The following is a 21,685-nucleotide window of genomic DNA, read 5'->3' as shown; positions in this document are numbered from 1 at the left end:
GCCTGATGGGTTGCATGTGGCCCACGTGCTGTGGTTTTCCCACCAATGCCCTAGCTCCCCAAAACACCTAGATTCAATGTTTTTTAATTGTGTTCTACCACTTGACAAAATTGAAATGAAATGAAATGATCTGCATTTATATAGCGCTTTTCAAGTCAATGACTTCCCAAAGCGCTTTACAATGTGCTCCACATTTCCCAATAGCGGCCTTGCAGCCATGTAAGGCGCTAACCTGCTTATTGGGGGTATTAGGGGTTCAGTGTCTTACCCAAGGACACTTCGAAATGTAACACGGACGAGCCGGGATTCGAACTGGGATCCCTTGATCCCAAGACGAGCGCTTTACCTCCTGAGCTACTGCCGCTTTATTTTGAATTCATTAGCTCAGCGTAACATTACTACTGTTAACTACTAAGCTCAGTTTAATTGAACTGGGTCACGTGGTATTTTAGCTGAACGGCTAAAAAGGTGCACCCAAAGTAAAACTAAAGCTGTACTTGAACCATTTGAAGTATCAGCATAGTTTAGGTTTGTTTTTGAAGATCTGTTTATGTTCTGCTAGCACTGGGTTATGGAAGTTTAAATACACACACTCACTTTTTTTTTTATGTCCGTCTCTTTAAAAATCTGCCTGGAAATTTAATGTAGAGGGGTGGTGGGCCTGTATAACAGGCTTACGGCCCAAAAGGTTCCCCAGCTCCACTTCAAATTGACAACAACACTACAAAAATGAGCATTTGACAGACATTTTCTAAAGGAGAGGTCTAGATGAACCAAAAGTGTGCTTTTCGGGTGACATATTGGAACCAATAGACACATGGGAGGAAAAGGCTTCTATTCTGGAATGCTTCAACATACAAAATGATCTTGGGCTCTATTCCAAGAAAAGACTTGCCGCTATCCTATTCACTGTCCGGCTTAAATAATGATAATTGTTGATAATTGTTGCCCGGAAGCTTCTCACACCCCTCATGAACTTGTAGGAAAACCAGGGTAAATGCACAATTATGCTGAGCAAGAGGGTATTTGTATACATGAAAAGCAAAGTTATGATTTGTAAAATTTTTTTGGTTTGAACAAATTTATTGACACTAAAAACAGAAAACAATCATGACAATCTCAACAGCAATTAAGCACATTCACAATATTATATTCCAATATTACGTTTTTAACAGCAAACACAAAGTGAGGTTTGAACAAACCTTCTCGAAAATCAAACATATTCACAATTTCATTAAATAACATCTTTGTTAGTGTCAATAGATCCGTCCAGGCCAAAGTCGATTGTCCTCGGTCCGAACAAATCCACTGACACCAACAGCAGCAAAACACAGCCATCAAGCATATTCACAATTTTTTTATATTTGACAATATGACGTGACGATATGACGTTTTAACATTTTTTCCTGACATTTTCAACATCAATTAAACAATTTCAGAGTTATTTTCTTTTAACAGTAGTTAACCAGCGTGTAAAATGCAATACTATTGTGCAAGGGCATAGCTCTGCCATCCCACCCTCCCAAGCAGCATTCTTCCAGTCCTCTGTGTGGGTCCTATCCCTTCTGCGTGGGTCCTCTCCCTTCTGGGTTCCACAACCCAGGCCGTTGCTGCCGGGACTCCCACAGTGTAGCTCCGGCTCCCCCCTCCGGGTGGGTGCAGACGAGTCTTCTTTATGGCTGCGTCCTAGGCCCGCCGCTCGCAGATTGTATGGTATCTGCAGCCATTTGGAGCACAGCCACGGGGGGGATCAGCCTGCACCTCCATACCAGCAGGTTTCTGGAGGTCCAGATGGCGTCCTTGATGGCGGCGAGAGTGAGCCAGTCCCTGGCAAAGTCGTTCCGAGGCCTCCTCGACCGACTCACCCCGTAAAGCACGTACTGTGCATCAGGGACCTCTCCTGCTGGCAAGTCCGGGAACTTTCCTAGTTGTTCGGCCATTGTCCACAAGACCTGGGCAGCGCTGCACTCACAAAAAAGGTGCCTCACCGACTCCTGGGCGCCACAGCCAGGTCGAGGGCACGTCGAAGTCGCTGACATTCCTCGGTGGTGCATTACAGCTCTGACTGGGAGAACTTCATGAGCCACCATCCATGACAAGTCTCGTAGTCAGTTTGGGAGGGCAGGATGATTGACGTTGCTCCAAACCGTTGTGGATTCGCCAAATGCAAGCCCCCGCACAGGGCTTACTGTAGCTCGCTCTTGCACAATAGCAATAAGGGCCCTGTGGTTTTGTAAAGTGTGACATTCTTGTGTTTCCAAATCAAACTTCTTCAAAAAATCCCGAATAAAGAGATGTGTTGGTGGCAAGTTAAACGAAACTGGAATCAAACGATTGTCTGGTACAAGCTTTAGCTTCCGCAAATATGAGCCCATCCAAAAACGGGTCATTGCTTGACTTTTCGGGTTGTTGGGTGGGCCCACAGCGTTTTGGAAGTGGAGAGAGACATATTTGCTTCCCAGGAAAAGCTGGAGGTCAGGCACTCCTTTCCCCCCTTTTTCCTTTTTCTTTTTCATTGTATCTCTTTTTATCCTTTCCCACTTTGAGCCCCAGACAAAGCGAAAGATGGCTCGGTCCAGTTGTAACAGCACGTTTCTTTTAGGCATAAAAATTAAACTGATTGACAAAAGCATTGGGAGGATGATCGCTTTGATGATTAGGACCTTCCCCTCTATTGTCAGTTTTCTTAGTGACCAAAAAACAAGTTTTTGCTTAACTTTCCTTGTCACGTCATCCCAGTTGGTCTCGCCTCCTCCATCCGCATTGAATTTTATCCCTAGGATTTTCTGGTCTGTCTTTAACACCGTCAGCGGGAGTCCTGCCTTTTCTGTCTCTTTCCACATTCCATAAAACTTCACTTGTGATTTTTCTCTATTTAGCCTTGACCCAGACGCCCTCCCAAACAGGTCAGTCAAGTCAAGGGCTCTTTCAACAGATGCGCGGTCAGTACACAAAATATTAAAATCATCCATGTACAAAACACACTTGGTAATTTGTCCCCCACTTCAATTTTGTCTCCTTTTTTGTGCAATAGAGTAACTATCCCTATTCTGAAACTGTCTGGCATATGGTCTCGACTGGAAAATTCGTTAAAAACAGTTAACAGATCTGGTGCTAAAATATCCCAAAAAGTCCGGTAAAATTCGAGGTTAAGTCCGTCCTCCCCGGGTGATTTGCCTTTTTTCATAGTCTTTATGCAATCATTCAGTTGGTCTTGGGTAAAGTCCGATGTTAAAAAGGGGTCTTGACGCACTGATCTTGAAATATGATCTAATACATGCCCCATTTCATTCTCATATGTTTCTTTCTTTTCAAATAATTTTTTGTAGTAGTCTTCGACCAATCTGGTTATTTCACTACTTTCCTTTGTTATTTGCCCGTTTTCGTTTTGAAGTTTAAAAATCCCCTCATTTTTGCCCATAATTTTTTTTAAAAAGTAGCGTGTACATTTTTCCCCTTCTTCTATTTCTCTTTCTCTGCTTCTTATTATGATGCCTTTGCTCTTTATTTCTGCCAAAGCGTTTAGTTCTTGTTTGGTCTCTTTGATTTCATCATTAAAGTCCATCCCCTTTTCTGTTAGGATGAAATAGCGTTGGAGTCTTCTTTGTAGTCCCGACATGCGTTTCATCTCTTTAAGTTTCTTGTTTTTCCCTGCATTTTTAAAAAAGGTCTGTGTTCGTTTCTTTGTCATTTCCCACCATTGTGCTCGTGAATCATACGAGTCTTGAAGGGTCTGCCAGTCTTTGTACAGCTCCCTGTATTGTGCGGCTAGAGCCTCATCCTCCAGCAGGGAGCAGTTTAACTTCCACAAACCCTTCCCAACAGTCATACCTGAAGGAAATGAGATCTGAAAAAAAAACTGGAATTAATCTTGCATCACTCTGTGCTAAACCCCTCGTAAATATGTAGTCTATTCGAGAGGCTCTGGCATTGTCACTACTGAACCAGGTGAAGCCCTCCTCTCCTGGATGTATGGATTTGAAACAGTCCACCAGTTTAAATGTCCGGCACATGTCTTGTAATAAAGTTGATGTTTTATCTACTTTAAACTCCTCATCGTTCCTCTTTCTATCCTTCCTACTTAGGATGCAATTAAAATCTCCTCCCACGATTAGTGGTTGATGGCCTAGCATATGCGACTGGATGTCCTCTAAAAGTTCGTACCTGAGTTGTCTGTCGGCATGGCCGTATATGTTAATGAGGTTAAAATCATTCCCTATATAAGAAAGTCTTGCTAAGATTGCGCGTCCGTCTCTCATCACAGTACTCCCCTTTATGATGAGTTGAGGGTTGTTTATTAAAATGGCTACCCCATCGTTACGGTTTTCATTCGAGCCACTCCATAATGACGGATATGGCCAAATCTCTTCCCACTGTTTATAATTTTTTAGAAAGGGGATGCAGCATTCCTGTAGTAAAAACACATCTGTCCTGATAGTTTTTAAGAACGATAAAACACTGTGAGCCTTAACCTTTGATCTCACACTTCTCACATTGATAGTAGAGAATGTAATGTTCATAATTGTTGTTAAAGTATTTTAACTAGTTAGACAAAACCGGGGGATCTGAGTCCATTCTTTGGTGATCATCGAGATCATCGAGAGTGTCACCTGTGTCAGACACATCACTTAAGAGTAGTACCTCATTTTGAGACTCACCGTGGAAAACTCTGGGACCCTCTGACTCTCTGTCTGTGGTTCCAGGTCTTCCCCTTTTTTCTGGGTTAGGGGGTGAGCCAGAGGACCTATCAAGGGGTCTCTTACTTCCTTGCCCACAAAGGGTCAGATTTTTTCCCTCCCCGACTTCCTCCGTCTCAACTTCATACAGTTCCCTTGTGGGCTTATTCACCGGCAATCGGCTTTCTTCTAAATCTCTTTGGCGTGTGCCATAAAGATGCTGGTGTGAACTTTGGAAAACTTGGATAAATTTGAAAGTCGGGCTTTAAATATACAAAGAGCAAACCACACTTGTTGTGAAAATGCTCGTCTTATTTGAGACTGCGGCAGGCTATGCCATTTTTAAAGTGCTTGATGAATCCAAACTGCAGCAGGTCGACAGTTTGTACAAATCTTTTGAGACTCCAGAAAAGGCAAATAAAATTGTGAAACTAAAGCACTTTGAGAAGTTCAAGGACACAACAGAGGCATTGGCAGCTGCTACTGCCCTCGTCGAGGGTAAAATTGGTAAAAGTTTAAAGAAGGTACTGAAGAAAGTGGTTGCCAAAGAAGCTCACGAGCAGCTAGCCATTAGTGATGCAAAGCTCGGCGGTGTCATTAAAGAAAAGCTGGAGCTCAGTTGTGTCCATAGCCCTGCGGTTGCAGAACTCATGAGGTGCATCAGGAGCCAGATGGAGGGCCTCATCTCAGGACTTCCACCCAGAGAGATGAGTGCTATGTCGCTAGGCTTGGCTCACAGTTTGTCCCGCTACAAACTCAAGTTCAGCCCTGACAAGGTGGACACCATGATCGTGCAAGCTATATCTCTTCTGGATGACCTAGACAAGGAGCTCAACAATTACATCATGCGCTGCAGAGAGTGGTACGGCTGGCACTTCCCAGAGCTTGGCAAAGTCATCACAGACAACTTGGCTTACTGCAAGACCGTGTCTAAAATCGGCGACCGGACTAACGTTGCTGGGAGCGACCTTTCAGAGCTTCTTCCTGAGGAAATTGAAGCCGAGGTGAAGCTGGCAGCAGAAATCTCCATGGGGACTGAAGTGTCAGAGCAGGACATTATTAACATCCGGCACTTGTGCAACCAGGTAATAGAAATATCAGAGTACCGAACTCAGCTATACGACTACCTGAAGAACCGGATGATGGCGATCGCCCCCAACCTGACGGTGACCGTGGGTGAGCTGGTTGGCGCTCGCCTCATATCCCATGCCGGTTCACTATTAAATCTGGCAAAACAACCAGCTTCCACAGTTCAGATTTTGGGGGCAGAAAAGGCTCTTTTCCGAGCACTCAAGACTCGCAAGGACACACCCAAATACGGTCTCATCTATCACGCATCGCTTGTGGGCCAAACCTCTGCCAAGAACAAGGGCAAGATCTCTAGAATGTTGGCTGCCAAAACTTCCCTCGCAGTCCGCTACGATGCCCTTGGGGAGGACACAAATGCAGAAATGGGTGTGGAGAACCGAGCCAAGCTAGAGGCTAGGTTACGGCAGTTGGAAGAGAAAGGAATTCGAAGGATTAGTGGAACAGGAAAAGCAATGGCCAAGGCAGACAAATACATGCACAAGAGCGAAGTTAAAGTTTATGATCCTTCCGGCGATTCTTTGATCCCCTCCACTTCAAAGAAAAGAAAGTTTGATGAGGTAAAGGTGGAGGAGGAGGAGGGGGAGGAACCTTCAACACCTGTGCCAAAAGCTAAAAAGCTAAAAAAGAAACAAGCAGAAATCGAAGGTGAAACTTCTACAGCCGCCACTGAAGAACCGCCCAAGAAAAAAAAGAAGAAAAAGAGGGATAGTGCACCAGAGCCAAACGTGGAGGAGGAGAGTGTTGTAGTGACGGAGCCGACAGAGAAGAAGAAAAAGAAGAAAAAGATCAAAGAAGAGGACTTTGTTTCTGGTTTTTTCACCACTCCCAATTTTGTCTTACTTTTACTCCTCTTTCCAGTGCCCGTATGGGTTTTTGGAGAGTCATTCGCCTTTTCGATTTGTTTGTCTTCTCCAAATCCCGGCAATGGCGTAGCAAACAAATTTGCTAATTTGAACTCTCTTCCAGGCCTTTCCTGATTAATATGTGTTTCGGAGTGGCAGTTGCTTTTTCTATTCGTTTGTCATGTCCAAATTCAGGTATTTTATGAGAAATCGAATTAGAATTTCCAGGTTCTTCCTGTTTCAATTTTGATTCTCTGGTCTCTGCTCCAGGGGTTTTGGTAGGTACATCTGTTTTTTCAATTTGTTTGTCTTGTCCAATTTCTTTGTGCATTTCTTGATCAATTTCATTGGGTATTTCCATAAATGTATTCATTTCCTGTTCATCTTCATTGGGTATTTCTATAACTTCATTAATTTCTTGTTCATTTTCATTTTGTATTTCCATGACTTTATTAATTTCATTGTCTTTGTTATCTTTATTCACTTCATTGTCTTTGTGACATTTATTCATTTCATTATCTATGTTGTCTGACATCATTTCATTGTCTTTGTTGTCTTTGTTAACTGCCTTCCTAGCTTTCAATTTGTTAGCAAACGAATTCGGGCAGTTTCTAAAGAGATGATTCGTTTCTCCACAGAGATTGCATTTTCTGCTATTGATACATTCCTCAAAGGAATGTCCAATTGTTCTGCACTTTCCACAAAAAATTCGATCACATACCTCAGCCAGATGCCCATGCTCACCACATTTGCGACAGAGTTTCGGTTGCCCTTGATAGTGGATAAAGCCACGGTTTTCCCCCAGGAAAATAGTCGACGGGATTTGTTTCAGTCCCTGAAAGCCCTGAGGATCTTGCCGTAGTTGGACTGGTACCCTCCAGGCACCAGTCCAATAGCCTTTCTCACACCTCACCTTCATAGCCTGGCCTTTTACTGAGCAGTATCTACTCAACCAATAACAGACGTCATCAGCACTGATTATTTCACTAAACATTCTAACAACGACAATCTTGTTAGCATTATCAGTCAGCTTCTCCACTGTAAATCCTGAAAACTGGGACCTCACTCCCTCAAAGCGATTCCAAAACTCTTGATAAAGAGCTGCCGTTTCAAAACTCACATCAAAGCCTTTGCCAGAAGTCATTTTTATGACAGCATGTACCTCCTCCTTTTTAAACTTCAGAATCTTTTCAACAAACTTGTTAATAAAATCCGTCCTTGACATTCCCTCCGAAATTGCCACAACATCTTTGAGCAAGAATCTCACGCAGTTACGTCTCCGCCCGCCGGTATAATGCCCGGGACTCGGATGCTTTACTTCTAACTATGTTAAAATGGTTAGAATTGTAAAATTAATATCCAACAATACTCTTAAAACCGACGCCAATGACGGTATAAACGCATAGAACGAGCAGTGCTAACCTGATGCGTCCACCATCATAAGTAGGACATTGTATAATCATTTGTAAAAGTACATAATGCAAATAGATGATGAGCCGACCTTTCCAGCATAGTGGTGAATGATGAAGCCTTGGTTCCAGCTGTTGAAGTGTTCGTGAGTATTAATCTGCATACGGAGCTTCTGCAACATGGTCTGGTCCGCCCCCTCGCCGACCGCGTGCATGGTTGCACACACGTCATCTAAGATGCTCATGATGCCAGGGGGATTCTGGGATGTTAAGGAATTAAAACAAAATTAGATTTTCTGTTTGACCCCAGCTCTAAGCAATGCCTTTTCTGCTACTTTCATTTTTTCCAGTGAGTGAGAAGGATTATAGAAATTGTTTTTTTCTATAAATTATGTATAAACTGATTTACTTTACATGCCAAGGGTCCCGAAAATATGGCCCAAGGGCTGAAAATAGCTTGCCTCCACATTTGGTTCAGCCCCTGAACAATACCAGAGAGCATTTTGGTGCACATTTTTGGTTGTAACAAGATTCAAAACCGGGTCGCCGCATTGAGAGCGCCATACTCTTACCATTGGACTACCAGTGATATAGACGATATAGAGTATGAAGAAGCATTGACTTTTAGCTCATTATCATACTATTTAGTCGCAATACCAGAGACAAATGTTAATTTTGTTTTGCAGTTAACATGTTACAATGAAAAATCGAATTCAAATTTAATTTCATTGTAACATGTGAAACCCAAGAATTTACCGGTTGACAAATGAATACAAATTAAATTTCATTGTAATATGTGAACCCACAAAAATGTTAAGATTCTTCTCCGGTACCGTGACTAAAAATAATTTTTATAATGAGATCAAATCTGCTGTTTTTTCGCAAGTGTTCTAAACATGTGGGTCGGGATTCAAAAGAGTTGCGGACTCGTTTTCAGGAGTTCGCTAAAAAATGGGGAAAAGGGTAGGGGGGGAAAGTGGGTCATTTAAAATCCTTAACAGTAAATGGCAAAAACAATAATAATAATAATAATAATTTCCTTGTATTGTCATTCTGTGTAACAATGTACACAGAACGAAATGTCGATTGCATCTGACCCGATGCAGCCGCAGCCAAGAGAGGGCGCCGCCGACCACTTTTTAAGTCTTAGGAATGACTCGGCCGGGGCGCGAACCCGAACCTCCCAGTCTCAAAGCGGGCGCCTTACCATCTAGGCTACTAGTGGACACCCATCATTTCACTCCACAGAAAAAGAACAATAAGGTTTGTTTGCACATGTAGAAAATATGATAGTTGGATTTGCTTTTTGCTTATTATTTAAATAAGGAAGATATTTTCACCACTAGAAGGCGCTAATCAATATACAGAGTCCCTTAAAAGGGAATATTATTACTTGAAGTTGTGTTTGTTTAGCTTGATATTTGTTTTTTAATGAATGCAAATATATCTCTGGTTAAAGCTGCTGATAAATTTGTTCTGTTTTTAATGTTTTATAGGATGCAACGTATTGACATATTATTGACTCACTGTTGTCTATTGTTTTGACTACTACATCATTGTCGCTATCAGCCAATCATGCTTCTGTTTCTTTGATTTCGACACCCTTTATGACTGATCTGTTTTTTGTAACCTTGAAGATTTAATAAAAAAGGATGGAATTCTCTCATCTGAAAGCTTCTTTCCCTGCCATTCCTTGCAATTTCAAAATCCAGTGCATATTATTCAGCACCTCTTAGTGGTAAAAATCAAAATTGTTTTAAAAAACAAGCAAAAAAAAAAAGAACTATCAAATAAACATGCATTTGTTTAAATAGTCGTAGGTCAAAAATGGTCATTTATTTGACATAACATGTGCCTCACCTATACAGAACTGACTAAATTGTCTGTTGTTTTGCTTTTACGGGTACCCCAAAATAAAAATAAAACCATTGGAAAAGCCTAGGCAAAAAATTAATGTAGTGGTTTGGCAACTTTGAGTCGCTCTAGTTTGTATTTTTCTTTGTGCTTTTTAGCACTTGTTTTCAGTTTCACTTCACAATAATGGATGCCGGTCATCCAGTGTTCTAATAATACATTCTGTCCCTTTAAGGTACCAGTTTATGCATTAAATTGTCTTGTGCTGATTAGTGGTTACCTGAGTATGCAAAATCACTCAACACGTTTAAATCAGTTAATTTCAAAGCTGCAGCCACACCAACAAAAAAAACATTTAAAATGAAAAATTGTGACATATAAACTCTACTCGGATGCACACAAGTGAAAAATATTTACTTTGCTCTCGATGAGGTCACAGACAATCTTGTTATTGAAGTATTCAATAGGACTCCACTTAATGCCCTCTTGAACATACTCCTCCTACAAAAACATCCATAGACAAAAGGGTATACAATGAATGAAGCTGGAATGTCATGTCAAACCTATTATTAATGATGATGATGATGAACTTCACCTGCTCAGCTTTTAGTGTCAGCTCTATGAAAATTTGCTGCAGTTTTTCATTCACAAAGTTGATGCAAAACTGCTCAAAGCCGTTTTTCTAAAATAAATAAATCAATAGAAAGGGGTTGAGGGGAGACAACGCACAGTTAATAAAACGCTAACACTTTAAATGAGCTTTGTCTTCTGCAGAGGACGGAAATCCTCTGAACTCAATGGGCTTTGTTTGGGCTCAGTGCTTTAAACAGGTTGCCTGCTATCAAGTGGAAAGGCCACATTGTGTAATCTACGGCACACATACAATGGACCTTTGGCCCTCGCATTATGTTTGTCTCATCTCAGTCATCCTATCCTGTCTTAGTGACCTTTTCGGACCCCGCATAACTATACGACAGTATTTAATTATATTCAGACTGTAACGCTGACGACTTGCTAATCAGCAATCTAAAGCAGTCCAACAACAATCTCATGAAAGCAACCAAACAAACCCATAATAGGATTAAACTTGCATGGTGGTGTCTGCTCTCTCAATCAAGAGATGGAAACTCAGAGCATGTTAAGTCTTATCCTGTATGTATAATCTGATTATATGTTCAATTAAAAGACCTGTTGATTTAATGCTCACTCTGAGTCATCTTGTCAAACACTTACTTGGAAAATCTCAAATCCGTAAATGTCCAAAACGCCAATATTCAGCTCCTGCAGATCCTTTACCATGGCTTTATTGATGGACTGAAAGGGGGGGTACAAAATGACATGTTGTTTCAGCTGAAACCAACTAAACATATTATGAAAAGCGACACCTAACTAGAAAGCCTTCAATTTTAGTAGGTCCTAGCTAACTATAACCTTAAGTAACCAGTGACGTGCAATCAGGGATGGCAGGTGAGTCTTTGTCTCACTTGTTATCATGGAAATATAAATTTGAAAATATGTCAAATTGTTATATTTATTCAGCATTAAAGCTCTTTCTCATTTAACATCACCATTTATATATTGTATTTTTCAAAAATGTCAAATTTCTTATCAAATTATGAATATGAATAATACAATTGGTTTGCAACACATTGCTGTGCTGAGCAACTGCAGATGCAGAGTGAGGCACGCAATTCTCTTGCCCCTTGGCAGAGGGCGATAGTGATACCAAAGATTCAGATTAGGATCACATATGAGCCCCATTCATTAGAATTATTAATAGGATCACAACAAGGTTACAGCAAGTCAAGCCATCCAGTATTTTATTTTTCATTGCCTGAACTTTTATGCATAATGGAGGATTACCCATCTATTTATGCTTTAGTTCAAAAGCAGCAATATGTAATGTATTATTGTGCTGAGCGTCTGCAGATGTGGAGTGAGGCTTGCAATTCACTTGCCTTATAGGAGAGGACGATAGTGAGACCAAGGAACTGATTTGGTGCACACCTCAGCCCTTGAACAATAGACTTAGTGATTGTATTAGCAAGCTAACAGCATTTTTTTCTCATTGCATGGACTTTTCTCATACTGGAGGATTATTTATCTATACTGATTTTATCAAAAGGAGCAGTGCATAGATTGAATTTGTAAGGTAAGACCAAGAAAAATATTTTTTAATGATACAGTCTACTGTAGTCAAATATGGGCGGATGAAAATTTCAATTGTATGGTCACGTCAAAAGAAGCGGGCCGACAACTTTAAGAAATGGTCAAGTGCTAACTGTGCCACAACCCAAAAACAGGCCAGGAACTGTCGACAATGGAGAAAGCTGTTCAGAGTTGCATCCTCATTAGTGCCCTGATGACCAAGGCGGTTAAGGGATCTGCTATCCGTGAACAGTCTATATGTTGCTTTTTTGCTCTGAAAATAAAATGATGAATAAGATCCAAATTAATTTCTTCGTTTATCTGACTGTGCCTAAACACAAACCTCACCGCACGTCACTGCAAGTAACTACATGATGGGTGATACGTTGGTTAAAAACAGAGAACAACTTTACAAATGTAAGGGTTTAAATGTATTTTTCTGATCACTCGAGGACAATATGTAATAGTTACCTCAACCAGGAAGTCAAACACACGGGAGTGCAATGCTTTGGAGAGGGCGTCACGCGTGTGACATGCCTGCTCCACGTTCAAGGTTACGTCGATAGACTCCTTGGCACTGCCCCATTTACTGTCCATTTTGCGGCTGGTCAGTTTCTCTTTCAGACGATTTTGATCAATACCCAACAGGAAAGCGGGGAAGGCAAGAACTGTTAAGAGAAAGAAAAAGAGGGCGAGCATTCAACTTTTGAAACATGATGGGATTTGGCATCTGAATGTGGATAAAATGGATGGGGTTATTTCATTCCCCATTTGTTGCTGCATTCACTCTTATCAGAGGAGATAAGTGGAAAAGCATCCTCTAAGGACATCGGTGTTCACATTTAGAAAACGGTGGCATTTGGGTAGTAAGCATTTGAGATAATATGTCATGAAAAATGACTACTGAATACAATCTACTAAAATAAGGGCAAGCACATGTGCCCCAATTTGGCGTTAATTCTGTCCCGTGAGAACCCCTCCCAGACTTAATAACGTGACTCACTTCCCTTAAAAGGAAATGGCACTCATGTCTGCACATTGACAATGTCTGGGAATGCGTCAGTCCACTGAACTTGTTTTCTGCTTTGAGAGTGGGTGCAAAAGTCATCTTTTGTGTTGCTGGTGACTGTACAATGAAAAGAACCATTTGGAGGTTTTTGTAAGTCGAACTAACAGCTGTAAAGAACAGAGAACGGGATACACTGACAGGTGTAGAGGTAAGCTGCCAAGGACTCGATGTGCACATACAGAAAGCTCACATACACAAACTCAATCTGCTAACAGACAAGTTGGTAAGTACACAGTAGCTGCTTTTATACCGTCATCCCAGTGGTTCTGTTTTATATAAACCTGTACAATCCAAACAGTACTTGCCAAAGCTGGATGTTACTATGGTTGCAATTGCAGCTGCTGTAGCTTTGTGAATGAAGATATTGTTTTAGCATCAAGTCTTGGTTTATTTTTCTATAACAGTATTTAAAAAAAAAGTAAAAAGAATTCATGTAAAGTTGTGTGTAGCCACACTTCAAATAACTAAAAAAGGTTTTCCCTCTGTTTTTCCTGATTAAAGGATCTAATAATGTATTTGCTGTTCCAAAAATGCGAGTTCATTTTTGAAAAGAATAAACTCAAAATTTCGCCACACTCTTTTGATCGTCTCTTCCCGTACATACAAATACTCTAACATAGCTTTCATCGTCAATTTATTTATTAATCAGATGGAAATATATTTTAGTGTTGAAGAGGAGTAAAAGAATACACTATTGTTGTCACTCGGATTTATATAAACTCTATGGAATCCAAAGCAATTTCCCAGCCTTCTCTGATGTGTCCTCGAGCATTCATTGAACTATTGTGTAATAATTTTGTGCAGCGCTGTCATTATACCCATTTTGAGGTCCTCGATGTCTTCAAAACTAATTTCAGAAAAGAGAGTCGGGTGAGGAGAATAACACACAGCGCCAGTGCAGCATATTGCTCCAGCACATTGTTTTTCTTGGCTCGGAAATTTCTGATGCTCAGGACATTGTAAGTTGTTGTCATGGCAGAGGAGGCACAAGTTGTGCCACCACAATTTAATACCACATGATCTCTATCTGGCCCACGCTGTAGGGGAAACTTACTGTATGCTTTTGAAATATATCTTTTACAACATCAGTTGTATTTATTACGTTTAAAACTTGAATAAGACACTAAAGGAGACAATTCATATGGGCAGACCAACTAGACACATAGGAACAAGCATCCCCAAACAACTACCGAGATTCAAGTGACCAGACAGCGGCGGTAGCTCGTTCCATAAAGCAAGGCCACTTACATTCTTCACTCTCCACAGCAGCATAGTTGCCTGCCTCCTTGAAACTGATATTACCCACGTGCAGAACTCCAGCCACAATTTGAAGAACCATGGCGCGGTCCTGGTCCGAGATGCCAATCACCTTCATGGCATGCTGGCAAACACAAAGAGGTAACATTCACGATAAAATCGGAGACCAGACACTGGACACATTCGCCCAAGACCAAACAGCATTTGTTACCATTGTCTCCTGGAAGTCTTTTTTGTCATTAATGTCATCCACTTTGTAAGAACCAGACTGGTTGAGGTAACTGTAGTAATCCAAACTTGTGATTCCGAGGCTGTTCTTCTGATCGTCACTCGCGCCTTCTATCAACTGCACATGTACACACAATGACACGGAGAAAACGCTATGTCGGTTAACATCTATACTGCATTTTGCAAAGTGCCAAATGGGTAATAATTCGCCATTACCGAAACAGGAAGTGAAAGAAGATATCTCATTTGTAGCTATAAAATGTACGCTCTTTGGGGAAAATGTCAGAGTGTTTCTGTGAGACTTTCTTTCCATTAATCCAGATCAATATGTAGTACAGTAGCTCGCTTAACATAAGAGGGCTTAATGGCTCACAATATCAGTTAGTAGTCGCAACGGAGTTTGATGGGATTCGGGACTAATTCAAGTTGGTTTCACAAATTGATTAAGAAAGTGTTTGTCAACCTCTTTTAAGCCAGGCTATACTATTTGCATTCACAAAATATTGAGACACACCACTGATGTAAAATGCTTAATATTATTCTCATCTAGTTTGATTCTTTGACATTTCAATTATCAAGCTACAATGTAGCTATGACTACAATATAATGTTCTAATTTAAGTAGTGTATTTGGCAGCTTTAGTTCAAGAGGACATCGTTCAGAACTAATCTTGTTCCAACTGTGAGTTGTACAATATTTTGAATTTCTTTAATGGAGTATCAAAATACTACTTTCCCTACATTGTTGTACTAGGCTATATTTTTACTACTTTTTAAGGTTGAAAACAATTTGAAGAATGTTCAAAAAATTTACCATTTAAGTGATTTTGTTTTCAGTCCAAACTCAAACATATTCTTCAAATTAGATTAGTTAGTGAAATAATTTATAATTTATTTAAGACAGCCAAGCTATTAGACAAAGACCCTTTTGCAGATGATTTTAAAAAATTTTGTCACCAAATACATGATATCATACAATTCCCTAGGGTAGGGGTCGGGAACCTTTTCGACACAAAGAGCCATTAAAGGAAAATATGTAGATTTTTTGGGAAGAGCCACACCATATATTTTAAGACGATAATCAACAAAACCACCAAAACCACTCCCCATGCAAAAGCTAATTCTTCAGCACTTTTTTTTTTCACTGTGTGAAGTTCGATGATTTCATAAAATCTATGAAAGCTAACCAGCTCGGTGACCTTGGGGGTAGGGCGCCCGCCCCGAGACTGGGAGGTTCCTGGTTCAAGCCTCGGCCGGGTCATACTTTAAGACTTACAACATTGGTACTCATTACCTCCCTGCTTGGCATTATGGGTTGTTATTGGGGGGTTTGGTCACCTAATGACTCCCAACACATCAGTTGGGTTGAGCGAGGGGGCTGAGAATCCCCTCCTCTGTATCAATCTCCAAGAAAAAGTCAGAAAAATACTAGATACCTCCCACTTGGGGGATATGGCTCCGGTGTATGTATATATATATATATATATATATATATATATATATATATATGTATATAATCTATGAAATAATAATACCATGTCAACAAATATACACCTTAAAAATTTGTCTACCACCGCAGTCACTTGCTGTAAGATTGTTGAGGCTCATTTTGACTCATTTTTATCGAAAATATTGGTTTCAAAAAAGTTATTCTGTAAATATATCACTGAACACTGTAAAGAAAGGATGCAGAAGTATTTACCTTCTGCTCAGGAGGCGCTGGGCGAGAGAAAAGGGGGCTGCACTATGTATGCAGAGATTGGCCCACCCTTAACACTCACACAATCAAATTGCTCTAGGTGCTTGGCTGGCGTTTTCAGGTGTTTAGTTTGTTCTGTTGGTTTTCATTATGAAGTGTCTTAACAGTAAACATACATTGTTTAATGAACTTCCATATACAGGATTCCATGCAAAAAAATAAAAAATGGGGTCTGTTGTTGTAACACAATGAATGTGACCTGTAGCTGGGACTTTGGCCTATATATTCTGGACCGAGCATATACCAACTCATTGCGTCGCTTTGGTTTTGAATATAATACTGCAATCGAATTAATACAGAAACGATTTTTATGGCCCTTATTTTAACCCAGAAACGGATGTACTCAAGATGTACCAGGCTCGCTAGCCATAAGTTGCTGACCCCTTCCATAGGGCATACTTACACTGGTTAAAGAACACTGGATTAAGATATGAAATGTATTCCTTTTCTCATATTTTTCTTAAACCAATGCCTTATTTATCCAGAGTTCGCAAATAGCACCCACCTGATAGAATATATGGAAACTCCTCTCGCCAGGATTCCTCATGACGACACGTGATTTTTCCAGAAGGAAGTTGGAGATTTTCCCTCCGTCTGGCTCGCCGCCACTGCTGAACTGGATCTCAAAGTATTTCCCCTGAAGGCCCAGAAAGACATTTTCACCAACGCATTGTACTCATAGACAGGAGCAGTGGGTTTTGTCGTGCTCCTGTGTGTGCCTCCATTTGAACATTTACTGCCTTTTCACTTTTTTCACCAGATGGGTGTGTAACGTAATGTCTTTTCCAGTCGCTCTCAAACTGTGAGCAGTAGCCAGACACTGAACCGAGATATTATTTATCGGAAGACGCTAACTCAAAAGCAGTCTTTTTTGGTCAATGGTGCCAAAATAAAGAGATTTTTCCTGAGACAATACAGCCGGGTTGTGGAACAGAACTTCTGTGGGCCAAACACACAGCATTAGATCTGGCTAGCCACACAATTCAAAATACAAATAAAACCAAAGAGGAACCCAGATGCACATAAAATAAACATGTTTTCTATCCTTACATCACATCATATAGATAAATTGACCAAGACGGACTCACCAAGGAATAGCGTAACTTATTTACTGTCATTGTCTGGTATGAATTTTATTGGCATCAACTCAATGATGGTTCCAATGGCAACGAAAAAGTGAACCACACAAACCTTTCACCAAAATGTGGATTACTGTTAGGTGTCTTCCTTACCCAGACATAAACTATTGATAACACCACTTGACATGGTTTACTTTTTAAAAAGTATTCAAAGTCTGAAAAAGTGTGAGGTATTGGTAAGTCTTACAAATCTACTGGAGTTGTTGTTCCGAACAGTCTTGGCATTGCCAAAAGCTTCCAGCAGCGGATTGGACTGCAGGATGATGTCTTTGACATGCTGCAAGGAGACACGGGCACAATGAGCCACATCTCACACACACATTACATACGAACGCATGCCATAGAGTGTATTAAGTAAAGACGCCACATTCTTCACACCCTCACCAGTGAGTGTGACAGTGAAACTTTTCACTCACAAACGCTTATTGTACTAATGCACACTGTCTGAAGGACATCTTTCCTTTGCAAGTTATTTTGATGTTAGACACACGTAAAGATTGATATTACAGACTTCCAGTCACTTTAGACGGACTGGAATAAATTACACTACTGTGAAAACATTTGGGAAACTGAGGTTTCGAATGAACTTGAAATATATATATTCAAGCCTTTACAGAATAAAAAAAATTAACCTTGCCTAAAATTATCAATGCCAATCTGAAACTGTTAAATTTTCAGTGATTTCTTTCCCACGCATTTTTCTACTCTTAATGTGGAGCTAAATAGCCACACTGGACTTAAAATGTCGTAGCTAAGGTCTTACCATAGATACTTTGCGGTTGTTAAAGAGTTATTGATTTGTTAATCTAACTTACATTATGGCATCTTTTAACAGTTAGTACATGAAGACAAACTGTTTATTACAATTAAATTAAATATATATAAATATTTGACTGATGGATCTGTATGTGCATATGATTTAGTTGGCTAGCATGGTAACTTATAATGTGCATTTTGTAAAAGTGCTATTTTGCTATTTTTTTCCTTTTTATAAAAGACTGTTAGTCCTTTGGTTTCCTTGCAATGGTTTATTAGCATTCAATAGTTGATATGTGATGTCATAGACAACCAAGTCATATTCTACCAAAGTCGTTTCCTGCCAAAATTCTTACTCAAGTATAACTTACAGCTGACATTAAATATCAACTGGTTGCACTACTACTGTAATAATAATTAACACTGTGTGGATGGATGAATGTTTGCAGAGCTTAAGCAATAATCAGTATCAAACCTAGCCAGCCTGTAGTGAAAACAGAAGCCAGATTGACATTTACTGTTCCAAATGTTCACAGTTCATTGAATTGACCTTGGTTTCATAGGAATTAAGGTAAAGAATCAGTTAAGGCATTTTCGAAGTAACAATGTAACATCAGCCAAAAGATGTCTTTGGATAATTTTATTCAAATTTTTACAAAATGTAATCCTAATACAGTTGTAATGGAGGCATTTTTCAAATCTTAAATCTTGAGCAAGCAAAAAAACAGGACATCTGTTTTTTTCATGGGACTGACAGGTAGTTTGGAGTGGACTGGTGAAACACTTAGGATAGCTTTATTATTCGATTTCATGCTTCACAAATATTTGAATACCTATGGATTCAATTACAGTATAAACAGGGTTAGAAAATGAGTGGCAGCATTTTTTTGTTCTTTTTGTAAATGGTCTCACCTGCACTCTTGGTCCACCTCCTGACACCCTGGAGATGTATCCCATTATATATTTGGCTGCCACAGTCTTGCCAGCTCCACTCTCACCACTATTAAAAAGATAAAATAAATAACTCTCTCACTTATTACTCATCTGTACTTGATGCACTGAATAATATGAGGGAAAGTGTGGTTGTTCCCATAGTTTTCATATGTCTGCTTTGCAGATCCAATTCAACCCTTTTGTTTCTGTTCTTGTTTTCAACGTTTTAGATCGTTTGTGGTTTTGGATATACATGTTTGGAACTGGAGAACATGTACTTCTTTCACTTATTTACAGTGATAAATGATTGAACCTCACTCAGGCGTGTACTTTAATGACTGTTGAGGATTTACAGTGGCAAAAATAACTGATTTATTTAGGCAAATATGTATGTCACAAAAACAGAGATTTGTGTTATCTATTAGTGTATGGATTTCAAGTAAAGATTCACCATCAAGAAATGGCATTTCTTAAAATGACAAACCATTTCTAGACCTTCTACGGTGTCTAAGTTTTAAATTGTTGAAATGTTATAATCTACAAAACCTTATTAGAATTATTATTTTTTGGGGGGTGAAAACAAAATTAATGAAGCACAAAAACAAAGCGTTTCCTCTCTCCCCTACAACAAAATAAAAATAATTCAATAATATTTATGTAACGTAACAAAAAACAAGTACTTCAAAAATATATTCAGATTGGCAACAGACAGTGTTGCAACTAACACGTTACAAAGGAACACATCATTTTTTATCCGTAGCGAGTACGCTAAGGGTTATCATGCGATATGCCGCTACACATTAAAAGCGAATCACGAATTACAGCGTCCTCTGATTGCCAACTGCTCCTCATTTGCTCATGATGTAACATACAAACCACAATCTGCTGGGAACATTAAAGAGGGTGTTTTTATATTTACTTAGAGTGTGCCACTGTATACAGTTACAGTGGCACCTTCTCAAGCACAGAATAAGAGTAAAATGGATTTGTCCTCATGGAGATATTCTCCCTGCAATATACAGGTATACTCAAATCTAAGCTGTAGTTGTAGTTACAACTATAAAATAAAACACTGAACTTAAGGGTTCAGTTTCTACGCGCATATTGGGTAGCAAATGGAAGCGTGTGCTCGGGGAGATGGGTGTGGCTTGTACAGGAACAACAAAATCAATGGGGCAAACGTGATCACAGAATTTATGGTAAAAGTGTCCTGAATTGTGGTCTTTTTAATTTTTTGTTTTGTTTTATGTAATACACCAAACTTGGAGAAAAAACAAAATGTCTTGAAAATACATGGACATAGAGAAGGAAATCTTTGAGTGGTCTGAAGCCCAGAGACAAAATGGATATGGAATGTCCCGGCTAAGTTTTTGTTTGCAAGCTCTTAAATCTGCACAAACCAATAAATATGAAGAATAATTATGAAAGATTCATCGCCTCCATGGGTTGGTGTACATTTTCTTATATTTTTTTTATTGTGTGGCTATTTTAAAACAGTGTTAGGGGTTTGTAACTAGATACTTTGGGAGTAACACGCGACTTTTGGTTGCCAGTAATCTGGAGGTGGTAACGAAATTAGTTAATAAATTAAGAAACTAGTAACTGTACCTCATTACCGTTTTTCAGTAAAGCGCCCATAATTGGCAATAGATAGGCTAACACAGGAGTCGGGAACCTATGGCCCCCTATCCATATGGAGCTCTTTTCCTAAATACATATGGCTCGGATATAAAAGTAACTCAAGCACATTTCATTTATGTTGTTTCAAATCTGATTTGTCTACAACAGCGATCGACTCATGCAAGGCAAATGAGCACTGTTTAGTATTGGTCCGGTGCAGTATATAAAGGGCAGTTTTTACTACAGTCTACAGTCAAGGTCTCACACCATCATATCCCGTTTTGGCTGTCGGTCCCGAAGGAATCATTGATATGGAAGCTCATTAAGTGATGTAAGTTCATTGATAAGGCACTTTATGATGATGACAACCCACAGAAATTACCATAAATGTAAACTTCCACAAAGGCCAGCCAGTTACAGAGAGCAATTTGATTGGGTGAGCAGTAGCGATGGGCGGAGCTATGTAGACAGAGCATCATTCTTTGCGCAATGCAGTCTGCTACAAAGGTAAATACGTCAGTAGCCTCATTTGCAGTATTTTGTGACATTTTTAGAAAATTTGATACCAGTATTTATGAAATAAAAAATGAAGGTCAAAATGAGCCTCAACAATCTTAAGAAATTGCGTGAGGGAGACAAGTTTAAAGTGATAAATTCGTAGATATGGGACACAGGCTCTGGCATTATTATTATTTCATACATTTTATAAAATCATCTAACATCTCACAGTGAAAAAAAACCCTCTGAAAAATTTGATTTTCAGTTTTGCTCAAATTTGTCTTAAAATGTATGGTATCGCTGTCTTTCAAAAAAAAATCTAAATATTGCTATGTTGGCTCTTTGAATCAAGAAAGTTCCATATCCCTGGGCTAGTGGAATATATTCTTCTGGGACACCTACAACTAAC

The 21,685-nt window shown here is 39.7% G+C and overlaps 1 protein-coding gene and 1 pseudogene across 2 annotated transcripts in view; one reads left to right on the top strand and one right to left on the bottom strand.

Moving 5' to 3' along the window:
* The window catches only part of myo1ea (myosin IEa), a 96,274-nt gene that overhangs the window by 35,508 nt on the left and 39,081 nt on the right, over positions 1–21,685 (bottom strand). For both annotated transcript variants that reach the window (XM_088334490.1, XM_088334491.1), the window contains 10 exons: positions 19,138–19,225; positions 17,657–17,746; positions 16,836–16,967; positions 14,556–14,690; positions 14,336–14,468; positions 12,490–12,686; positions 11,104–11,184; positions 10,466–10,552; positions 10,288–10,371; positions 8,109–8,276 (listed from right to left, as the gene is read on the bottom strand). In XM_088334490.1, coding sequence (XP_088190616.1) covers positions 8,109–8,276; positions 10,288–10,371; positions 10,466–10,552; positions 11,104–11,184; positions 12,490–12,686; positions 14,336–14,468; positions 14,556–14,690; positions 16,836–16,967; positions 17,657–17,746; positions 19,138–19,225 — 1,195 coding nt within the window. The remainder of the gene's footprint in view (positions 1–8,108; positions 8,277–10,287; positions 10,372–10,465; positions 10,553–11,103; positions 11,185–12,489; positions 12,687–14,335; positions 14,469–14,555; positions 14,691–16,835; positions 16,968–17,656; positions 17,747–19,137; positions 19,226–21,685) is intronic.
* LOC148367524 (nucleolar protein 58 pseudogene) lies at positions 4,883–7,420 on the top strand (annotated as a pseudogene).

Source organism: Urocampus carinirostris, chromosome 4 (genome assembly GCF_059441175.1).
Source record: "Urocampus carinirostris isolate Australia breed hairy pipefish chromosome 4, RoL_Ucar_1.0, whole genome shotgun sequence".
Taxonomy (NCBI): Eukaryota; Metazoa; Chordata; class Actinopteri; order Syngnathiformes; family Syngnathidae; genus Urocampus; species Urocampus carinirostris.
Note: the sequence above shows the minus strand (reverse complement) of the source record. Positions and strands in the feature narration are given on the sequence as shown.